Consider the following 12,000-nt stretch of genomic DNA (forward strand, 5'->3'; position numbering starts at 1 on the left):
TATAGTGCACTATGTAGAGCAATAGGGTGCCATTTTTCACACAGCATATTCCTAGCCCAGAACTCACCGAATTTTACCCTCAGTAAACACTGATGGTGTTCAATTTCACACTTTTGAAGTGTGTTTGAAGTGAACCAAGAGAAAGTGTTGAATTTACACTTTTCAAAGTGTTGCCCTTTTAACACGATTACTTCTCAACGCCGGTGGCATTCAAATGTACACTAACTCATTGTTCAAGTTACCTTTCACAGCAAAGGATTTCAGAACCCATTCACTTTTTCCCCATTTTGTTATGCTATGAAATGGATTTAATAAAAAAAACATCTACACCCCATAATGACAAAGCGAAATGTGTACAGAGTATTCAGAGTATTTCAGAGTATTCAGCAGTATTCAGGAGTATTCAGAGTATTTCAGACCCTTTGCTATGAGACTCAAAATGAGCTCAGGTGCATCAAACCAATCAAATCAAATGTTTTTATAATAGCCCTTCTCTACATCAGCTGATATCTCAAAGTGCTGTACAGGAAACCCAGCCTAAAAACCCCCAAACAGCAAGCAATGCAGGTGTAGAAGCACTGTGGCTAGGAAAAACTGCCTAGAAAGGCCAAAAACCTAGGAAGAAACCTAGAGAGGAACCAGGCTATGAGGCGGTGGCCAGTCCTCTTCTGGCTTGTGCCGGGTGGAGATTATAACAGAACATGGCCAAGATGTTTAAATGTTCATAGATGACCAGCAGGGTCAGATAATAATAATCACAGTGGTTGTAGAGGGGCAAACAGTCAGCACCTCAGGATAAATGTCAGTTGGCTTTTCATAACCGATCATTCAGAGTATCTCTATACTGTATATAGTCCTGCTATTGTTTTACTGCTGCTCTTTAATTTGTTATTCTTATCTTTTACTTGTTTTTTTTAGGTATTTTTCTTGAAACTGCATTGTTGTTAAGGCTTGTAAGTAAGCATTACTATAAGTCTCACCTGTTGTATCAGCATTTCACTGTAGGTCTACTACACCTGTTGTACTTCAGCATTTCACTGTAAGGTCTACTACACCTGTTGTATTCAGCATTTACTGTAAGTCTACTAACACCTGTTGTATTCAGCATTTCACTGTAAGTCTACTACACTGTTGTATTCAGCATTTCACTGTGAGGTCTACTAAACCTGTTGTATTCAGCATTTCACTGTAAGGCTCTAGACTACTTTTTCAGCATTTCACTGTGAGGTCTACTGCACCTGTTGTATTCAGCATTTTCACTGTGAGGTCTACTACACCTGTTGTATTCAGCATTTCACTTGTGAGGTCTACTACACCTGTTGTATTCACGGCACTGTCCAACTTTTTGGTTAGCTACTACACCTGTTGTATTCGCATTCACTGTGAGGTCTACTGGCACCTTGTATTCAGCATTTATCACTGTGAGGTCTACTACACCTGTTGTATTCAGCATTTCACTGTGAGGTCTACTACCACCTGTTGTATTCAGCATTTCACTGTGAGGTCTACTACACCTGTTGTATTCAGCATTTCACTGTGAGGTCTACTACACCTGTTGTATTCGGCATTTCACTGTAAGCGTCTACTACACCTGTTGTATTCGGCATTTCACTGTAAGGTTCTACTGCACCTGTTGTATTCGGCATTTCACTGTGAGGTCTACTAACACCTGTTGTATTCAGCATTTCACTGTAAGGTCTACTACACCTGTTTTATTTCAGCATTTCACTGTAAGGTCTACTACACCTTTTATATCAGCATATTCACTGTCAGGTCTACTACACCTGTTGTATTCAGCATTCACTGTCAGGTCTTACTCACCTGTTGTATTCAGCATTCACTGTCAGGTTCTACTACACTGTTGTATTCAGCATTTCACTGTCAGGTCTACTACACCTGTTGTATTCAACATTTCACTGGTAAGGTCTACTACACCTGTTGTATTCAGCATTTCACTGTGAGGTCTTACTACACCTGTTGTATTCAGCATTTCACTGTAAGTCTACTACACCTGTTGTATTCAGCATTTCACTGTGAGGTCTACTGCACCTGTTGTATTCAGCATTTACTGTGAGGTCTACTACACCTGTTGTATTCAGCATTTCACTGTAAGGTCTACTACACCTGTTGTATTCAGCATTTCACTGTGAAGGTTCTTACTACACCTGTTGTATTCAGCATTTCACTGTGAGGTCTACTAAACCTGTTGTATTCAGCATTCACTGTGAGGTCTACTAAATCTGTTGTATTCGGCGCATGTGACAAAAACATTTTATTTGAAGTATAGCTTTATGATTGAAGTCTTTAGGTCTAATGCATTAATACCTAATCATTTTTGCTCTCCAAATCATTATACGAATAGGCCCATTTAATTTTGTCTGGTTTGCCATTCCAAATAAAATTGAATATTCTTTGCTCAGATAATAAATATAAAAAAAAACAGTGTTTAGGTGTAGGCAGGGCCATAAGTAATAGGTAAAGATATGAAAGAATGAATCTGTAATGAACACGAGGGGAGACAGAGCTGGTTTCAAGCACAGGGCACAGTAGGTGTTCATTAGTAACAAGACCACAGGAGGAGGCAGGTAGCTGGGTCCAGGGGCAGCAGAAGGTCATACACAGGAGGAGGCAGGTAGCTGGGTCCAGGGGCAGGCAGAAGGTCATACACAGGAGAGGCAGGTAGGCTGGGTCCAGGGGCAGGGCAGAAGGTCATACACAGAGAGAGGCAGGTAGGTGGGTCCAGGGCAGGCAGAAGGTCATACCAGAGGAGGCAGGTAGCTGGGTCCAGGGGCAGGCAGAAGGTCATACCCAGGAGGAGGCAGGTAGCTGGGTCCAGGGGCAGCAGAAGGTCATACGAGAGAGGCAGGTAGCTGGGGTCCAGCGGCAGAAGTCATACACAGGAGGAGGCAGGTAGCTGGGTCCAGGGGCAGGCCATACACAGGAGGAGGCAGGTAGCTGGGTCCAGGGGCAGGCAGAAGGTCTGGGGGTCCAAAGGAAACAGTACAGGCAGGGAGAAGGCTAGTAACGTAGTCCAGGAGATCAGGCAATAGGTTGATAACAGGAAATCCGATAGGCTAAAGTACAGGCAGGGAATAGGCGTCGTTAGTGAGGCAGGGGAGGATTAATATACAGGAGATTAAATTACTGCAAAAACAGAGCTCTGAATAGAAGTGTATCACAAAACAAACAATACCTCACCAGTGAGGCTGCAAAGAAAACTGAACTAAATAGTGTGTGATAATGACATACAGGTGTGTGAACAGGTGATCAGAATTCAGGTGACTGGGATCTGGAGAGTGAGCTGCATTCAGGGATCTAGGTGTTTGAGGGTGTGAGCTGGAAGAGATGTTAAACTATCAGGGTGATTTTTCCAGTAGCAAAATCTTATCTAATTTGACTAACATTCAATTTTTTTATTTATTATTAATTGAACCTTTATTTAACTAGGAAAGTCAGTTAAMAACAAATTCTTATTTACAATGATGGCCTACCCCCGGCCAAACCCGGACGACGCTGGGCCAATTGTGCCCTGCCATATGGGACTCCCAATTTCCGGCCGGATGTGATACAGCCTGGAATCGAACCGGGGACTGTAGTGACGCCTCTTGTACTGAGATGCAGTGTCTTTGACCGCTCCGCCACTCGGGAGCCCAAAATGTATTGTAGTGAGATTATTTATTTATTTRGAATATGAATACAGAGTATTTTCACTGCACTATCAGAACGTTTTATTGGTAAACTACATGGTAATGTGAAAGTACTTTTTTTTTTTTGTCATCTAATACGTAATATAGAACACTTAACATAACTAGATTTTAATCCAGAGAGGTCAGGAAAATGATCTAGATCCTCTATGAGGCTGTGGATCCAAATTGTGGATTTAGAAGAAAACGTGAATCATCAGCGTACAATGACACCTATGTTTTTAAGCCCTTCATTTCTAATCCCTTTTAAATTATTATTATTATGATTTTAATAGCTAACATTTCGATGGCGATAAAGAAATAGATACAAAATAATAAAGTATAGATATGCCGATAGTGAACAACCATGTTTTACTCCTCTTGACATTTTAAACAACGTATTCKATATAGACAATAAAAATACAATAATTTSTGTGTRATTAGTTTAAGCAGACTGTGTTTGTCTGTTGTTGTGACCTAGATGAAGATCAGATCACATTTGATGACCAATTAATGCAGGTGTCCAGGTAATTCTAAAGGGTTCACATACTTTTTCTTGCCACTGTATAAGAAATTCTCCAAAAATGTAAAATAGTCCAGGCATTTATATATCAATTCCAGTCTTACTTTATCAAAGGCCTTTTCAAAGTCAGCTATGAATACCAGGCTTGGTTTCCAGTACTTGTCTTGTATTATCTCCATTGTATGGCTGTTACGTTCATCCATTTTCAGTCCTGTGGCCTTCACCAAGTGAGATCCTAGGTGAATATGTCATTCAAATAAGATTATTCTGGTTTGCAAAGTGTTGTGCTATTGGAATGCAGGTAGAATGGAGATATCCAACATTTCACATTTTTATTCACCCTTAATCTGCATTCAGAATGATCGCTGTGTCGTGGAGACTAAGATTTGAGACTAAACTGGACAACCATTTCAGTAACGGGTGCAATAAATCCATATAACAGATTGGATTAGTTTATAAAAAATGTATGTTATTTGATATTCGAGTAGCGTCAGATTATTAATCAATCAATGTACATGCAAATAAACATAGATATTGAAACAAACAATTCTAAAAATCAAACTGCAATAGAGCATGCTGGGAAATATGACAATMTWGGGTGTGGTTTTGGTTTTACACTGGTTATTAAAATCTACACTGGGGTTCTTTTATAAACAAAATTGTTAATTTAACACTTACAGATTTAATTTAACACCTGATTCAACACGAGAAATGTTACACTGAATAATCAACACTTACTAGAAACTGTCCAGTTTGACACCCTGATGGAAGAACAGTATTTCTTTAACAAGAGTTTCAAAGCAACACCAGCTGGTATTCAGCCATAGTAGTAGTCATAGTAACACCACATCAACACCAAAACTGACCAGGACACGGACGGTTTTACTGTGCCTAAGAAGAAATTGTTAATCTGTTCATTAAAACAAATCAAACAGGAACTGGAGTAGAATATTCAAATTAAGTGACAGCGTAATTCTGTGATATTCATGCCCTGAAAAAAAGTCTGTGCTAACCCTGAGGTTGACGTTATCCCACTTTAGCATGAGCAGTCACTTAACCCCAAGGCTAAGCAGTCTGCGTCCCAACTAAAYGGTAAACATCACGGCCGCGTCCCAAAATGGCTCCCTGTTCCCTACTTAGTGCACTACTGTTGACRAGGACCCCTAGGGATTTGGTCAGAAGTCATTCACTATYCAGAGAATAGGGTGCCTTTTGGGACGCGTCCAATGGGAAGTAAACAACTTTACGTAGCACCTCGTTCATCCTCCATTTTGTTTTTATGTTGTATTATATCAACGTAACCACACGGCTGATCATTTTTCATCTTCGTTGTGTCTTTGTTCCTGTTATTAAAATGTGTGTGTGTGTGTGTGTGTGTGTGTGTGTGTGTGTGTGTGTGTGTGTTTGTGTGTGTGTGTGTGTGTGTGTGTGTGTGTGTGTGTGTGTGTGTGTGTGTGTGTGTGTGTGTGTGTGTGTGTGTGTGTGTGTGTGTGTGTGTGTGTGTTATTAGGTCAATCCTAGGAGGACTGAGAACTCTGTGATGAGAGATGACTTCCTGCCAATATCCTTTCTTCAGGTTGGCTCTAACGTGTTTTTATTTGTCCTTGTTCTCTATCTGCCGATATGTCACAGTAGATTAGAATATACGTCCGTCTCTTGTAAAACCATCTCTTCTATTATTAGAGGATGAATGTGTGTTTGTGGTTTGTCTTTTTGTTTTGTGGTTTGTCTTTTTGTTTTGTGGTTTGTCTTTTTGTTTTGTGGTTTGTCTTTTTGTTTTGTGATTTGTCTTTTTGTTTTGTGGTTTGTCTTTTTGTTTTGTGATTTGTCTTTTTGTTTTGGGAGTTGTCTTTTTGTTTTGTGAGTTGTCTTTTTTGTTTTGTGTGTCTGTGGGTTTCAGAGCAGAGGACAAAATAAAAATGTCTTTTGGCACAATAATCAAGATCTATTCTGTGTGTTCCAGGGCTCTGAGATGCTCCCCAGGCTGGTCAGTAGAGGCCCCAGAGAAACAGGCTTCACCAGGGACACCGTGGACCCTCTGGCCTGTCTAGTGTGTACTGTAGACGATCTCTCTCAATGTAAAAAACTAAATACTCACAGGCCCTGGGATACTGGTGGACAGGGTCTGCCAGTCACTGGGACGACAATCCACATTGGGATGTGGGGAGGTTTTAGCAGGTGGAATAGTGGAGAACAATGGGAGATCTACTCAGTAGTAGTGCAAATACCATGGTATTTGGCTATATGGACACTCAATCACCTAGTGAGATATACATGGAGGAGATTTAATATCCTGACCTAGTGAGATATACATGGAGGAGGTTTAATATCCTGACCTAGTGAGATATACATGGAGGAGGTTTAATATCCTGACCTAGTGAGATATACACGGAGGAGGTTTAATCAAGCTGGTCGTCTCGACTACTTCCTTATGTCCTCGCTGGCACAAAAGTTGTCCAAACTTTTGACTGGTACTGTATATCTATAAATATATATATAAATATGTTAAGTATGGATTTGGGACTAAAAGATATGTTTGCAGGATGTCATGTACTAGCTATGGGGATTAATACTTCCAAATTGTCCAAACTGAAGCGGTCATAACCGATATATAGAGGTCTCTTCTTTGTGTCTGTGCCCAGATGGGGCCTGTGACAGCACGGGAACTGAAGCGGTCATAACACGCGATATATAGAGGTCTCTTCTTTGCTGTCTGTGCCCAGATGGGGCCTGTACAGCACGGGGCAACGCCAAGAGGCGATCTCTATTCTAAGTTGAACGTACCCGCGCTCTTACACACTGAAGCTAACAGAGAACCATCGTGTTGGGGTCGTGACAAAGTACACGCTTGTGGAAATAGGGTAGAACATTGACAGTGGCGGCTGCTGACTGGGAGGACGGCTCATAATAATGTTGAAACAGAGCGACGGCGACGGACTTCCGGAACGGACTCCTCTCCAGTCGTTTACCCGGGGTCAAGCCCATCCTCCACAGCCCATCCTCCACCAGCCCATCCTCCACCAGCCCCAGTCCTCACGCAGCCCATCCTCCACCAGCCCATCCTCCACCAGCCTCTGGGTGATTCAGATTCCTCTCGCAGTCGTATCGCCAGCCCATCCTCCCATCCAGCCTGCTCTGTGATTTCAGATTCCCGTGCTCCCAGTCGGTTACCGCCAGCCCATCTCCACCAAGCGCTCGACTGTGAGCTACGGACTCCATCTCCAGTCGTTACCGGCAGCCCATCCTCCCATCAAGCCTCCTGCTGAATCAGACTCCTCTCCCAGTCGTTACCAGGCAGCCCATCCTCCCACCAGCCCTCCTGTGATTCAGACTCCTAACTCCAGTCGTTACCGGCAGCCCATCCTCCACCAGCCCACCTACAACCAGCCCATCCTCCACCAGCTCTCCGTGATTCCAGATTCTCTCCAGTCTTACCGGCAGCCCATGCTACCACCAGCCTCCTGTGATTCACGAGTCCCTCCTCCAGTCGTTACCGCCAGGCCATCCTCCACGCAGCCTCCTTGATTCAGACTCCTCTCCAGTCGTTACCGGCAGCCCTCTAGCCCCTGTGACACACGGACTCCTCTCAGTCTGTTAACCGGCAGCCCATCCTCCACCAGCCTCCTGTGATCAGACTCCTCTCCCAGTCTTACGGCAGCCCATCCTCCACCAGCCTCCTGTGCTTCAGACTCCTCTCCAGTCCGTTACGGCAGCCCATCTCCCCAAGCCTCCTGTGACACGGACTCCTTCTCCAGTCGGTTACCGGCAGCCCCATCCTTCAAACCAGCCTCTGTGTTCAGATCCTCTCCAGTCGTTACCTGCAGCCCATCCTCCACCGAGCCTCCGTGATTCAGATTCCCTCGCAGTCGTTACCCGCAGCCCATCCTCACACAGCCTCCTGTGATTCAGATCCTCTCCCAGTCCGTTACACCACCCGCCCATCCTCCACCAAGCCTCCTGTGATTCAGATTCCTCTCTCAGTCGTACGCGCAGCCCATCCTCCACACAGCCCTCCTGTGATTCAGATTCCTTCCAGTCGTTACGGGCACCCATCCTCCACCAGCCTCCTGTGATTCCAGACTCTCTCCCAGTCATTACCGGGCCAGCCCATCCCTCCACCAGCCTCCTGTGACACGGACTCCTTCTCCAGTCGTTACGGCAGCCCATCCTCCACAGCTTCCTGTGATTCAGATTCCACTCTCCAGATCGTTACCGCAGGCAGCCCATCCTCCACCAGCCTCCTGTGATTCCAGATTCCTCCTCCAGTCGTACGGCAGCCCATCCTCCCCCAGCCTCCTGTGATTCAGGACTCCTCTCCAGTCGTTACCGGGAGCCCATCCTCACCAGCCTCCTGTGATTCAGATGATTACTAGCCAGTAAGAGGCGGCTCAACCTTCAGAGACAAAAAACTTGATGTCTATTTGGGCCAAAACTATACGACTATTCACTCGTGCTGTACTATATTGTTAACTGTATGCTACTGGACTGTAAACTCTACTGTACGTCTGCACTGTACTTAGTATTCTACTGTACTCCAGCTTACTCTACTGTACTGTACTCTACTGTATTCTAATGTACTCCACTGTACTCTCACTTACTGCACTCTAACTGCTATTCTACTTGTACCTCCACTTGTACTCTACTGTACTGCACTCTACTGTATCTACTGTACTCCACTGCTGAACTGTACTTCTGCTGTACTCTGCCTGCTATGCGGAGTCTGCTAAAGTGGATCTGATTGAATCCTGCCACTAGCCTTTGGTTTACCAAACCAACCAGTTTTGAAGGAAGACTGATCCCATAGGAAGATATAGACCCACTATAGAAGACTGGCACCCATAGGAAGATATAGACCCACTATAGAAGACTGAATCCCATAGGAAAGATATAGACCCACTATAGAAGACTGATCCCATAGAAGATATAGACCACTATAGAAGATGATTCCATGAGGAAGATATAGACCCACAATAGAAAGACTGATCCCATAGGAAGATATAGACCCAACTATAGGAAGACTGATCGCCATAGGAAAGATATAGACCACTATAGAAGACTGATCCCATAGGACGATATAGACCCACTATTAGAAGACTTGATCTTCCAAGAGGAAGATATAGCACCACTATAGAACGAACTGATCCCATAGGAAGATATAACCACTTGAGAAGACTGATCGCATAGGCGAAGATATAGACCCACTATAGAAGACTGTGTTCCATAGGAAGATATAGACCAACTATAGAAGACTGATCCATAGGAAGATATAGACCCACTATAAGAAGACTGATTCCATTAGGGAAGATATAAACCCACTATAGAGAGACTGATCCCATAGGAAGATATAAGGACCCACCTATAGAAGACTGATTCCATAGGAAGATATTAGACCAAAACTAATAGAGACTGATCCCATATGGAAGATAATAGACCCACTATGGAAGACGATGCTGACTGATCCCATAGGAGATATAGACCCACTATAGAAGACTGATTCCATAGGAAGATATAGGACCACTATAGAAGACTGATCCCATAGGAAGATATAGGACCCACTTGGAAGACGTGCTGACTGATTCCCAAGGAAGATAATAGACCCACTATAGAAAGCTCGATCCATAGGAAGATATAGCGCAACTATAGTAAGACTGATTCCCATGCGGAAGATAAGACCCACTATAGAAGATTGATCCCATAGAAATATCAGACCACTATCCAGAAGACTTGATCCCATAGGGAAGATATAGACCCACTATAGAAGACTGATCCCATAGGAAAGAAAATATTAGACCCCACTTAAAGAAGGGACTGATCCATAGGAAAATATAGACCACTATAGAAGACTGACCCATTAGGAAGATATAGACCCACTATAGAAGACTGATCCATAGGAAGATATAGAACCCACTATAGAAGTACTTGATCCCATAGGAAGAGTATAGACCACTTATAAAGATGATCCCATAGGAAGATAATAGACCACTATAGAAGAACTGATTCCATAGGGAAGATATAGACCCACTATAGAGACTGATCCCAATAGGAAATATAGGACGCCACTTATATAGAAGACTTGATCCCATAGGAAAGTATAGACCCACTATAGAAGACTGATCCATAAGGAATACGATTATAGACCCACTATAGAAGACTGATCCCATAGGACGATATAGACCCACTATAGAAAGACTTGATCCCATAGGAAGATATAACACTATAGAAGAACTGTCCATAGAAGATATAGACCACACTATAGGAAGACTGATCCCTAGGAAGATATATGACCCACTAAGAAAGACTGATCCCATAGGAGGATAATAGACCCACTATAGATAGACTGATCCCAAGGAAGATATAGACCCCACTATAGAAGACTGGATTCCCATAGACGATATACAGGACCCACTATAGAGACTGATTCCCAGTAGTGAAGATATAGACCCCACTATGCTATGCTATGCTGACTGATCCATAGGAATCCCCACACAGTCGATACTTTTAAATGTGGAAGCTCCTCAACTGGCCAATGTCTTATACTGGAAACGACTTTACTTCCTGTGTATTACCTCTAAGCTGCTCTGTTATACTGTATGATGTCACTTCCTGTGTATTACCTCTAGGCCTCTGTGGTTACCTGGCTCTGGGACTCAGAAGATCACGCTCACCTGCCTGACGAGAAATTGATTGGGATGAAGGTTAGAGATGCTATATCACTTACGCCTCTAATAAGACACATTATGAAAGGGCTCGTACAATGCTATAACATTTTCTAAAGCATTATACGAACAGGGTAAAAGTGTTACCGGTTAGTTACTGTCAGGGTAGTTAAACAGGAGGTAAAGTTACCGTTAGTTACTGTGGGAGACTAGTCTGTAGGGTAAAGTGTTCGTTAGTTCTGTGGCAGGGTAAAAGTGTTACCGGTTAGTTACTGAGTAGTGTTCTTAAGTTGTCATATAAGTGTACCGTATTAGTTACTGCAGGGTAACATGGTCCGTTAGTTACTGTTCAGGGTAAAAGTGTTGCGTTAGTTACTGGCAGGGTAAGGTGTTACCTTTAGTTTTGGTTTCGCAGGAGCGTTCAGGATTCATCCTCAACTCACCAAATCTGAAAAGCCTTTCAGCACCACCGTCTGACCCCCTCAACGCGTCCGCACGCACTACCAGTCCAAGTAGGTAGCTCTTTTTATTTACATCATCTTGTCAAATGTCTTATGGTTGTATGTGTATTAATTTTTCATTATTGTTTTGGGTGTTTAATTAAAACATAAGGGACTTGAGGTGAACGTCAGTAGTACATATTGGCAGTGACGTCATGGCAACGGTTAGTCCTGACTGGGAACTTGAGGTGAACGTCAGTAGTAGCTATTGAGTGACCGGCATGGCAACACGTTTAGCCTGACTGGGACTTGAGGTGAACGTCAGTAGTACATATTGCATGTGACGTCCATGTAACACTTAGTCCTGAACTGGGACTTGAGATGAACGTCAGTAGTACAATATTTGCAGTGACTCATGGCAACTAGTTAGTCCTGATGGGACTTGAGGTGAACGTCAGTAGTAACATATTGCAGTGCGTCATGGCACACGTTAGTCCTGACGGGACTTGAGGTGAACGTCAGTAGTTACATTTATTGCAGTGACCGTCATGGCACACGTTAGTCCTGACTGGGACTTGGGTGAACGTCAAGTAGTACATATTGCATGAAAACGTCATGGCAACTATCGTTAGTCGCTGAACGGGACCTTTTCAGATGAACGTCAGTAAGTAACATATTGCAGTGAACAGTCATGGGAA

At 43.4% G+C, this 12,000-nt stretch overlaps 1 protein-coding gene across 1 annotated transcript in view; it reads left to right on the forward strand.

Annotated features, from left to right (window-relative positions):
- saxo4 (stabilizer of axonemal microtubules 4) overlaps nt 1-6,887 on the forward strand; it is a 14,086-nt gene extending 7,199 nt beyond the window's left edge. The window contains exons 6-8 of the mRNA XM_070440982.1: nt 5,717-5,782; nt 6,170-6,256; nt 6,849-6,887. Of these exons, the coding sequence (XP_070297083.1) occupies nt 5,717-5,782; nt 6,170-6,256; nt 6,849-6,887 (192 nt within the window). The remainder of the gene's footprint in view (nt 1-5,716; nt 5,783-6,169; nt 6,257-6,848) is intronic.
- The last annotated feature ends 5,113 nt before the right edge of the window (nt 6,888-12,000 follow it).

Source organism: Salvelinus sp. IW2-2015, unplaced genomic scaffold (assembly GCF_002910315.2).
Source record: "Salvelinus sp. IW2-2015 unplaced genomic scaffold, ASM291031v2 Un_scaffold3291, whole genome shotgun sequence".
In the NCBI taxonomy this organism is placed as follows: domain Eukaryota; kingdom Metazoa; phylum Chordata; class Actinopteri; order Salmoniformes; family Salmonidae; genus Salvelinus; species Salvelinus sp. IW2-2015.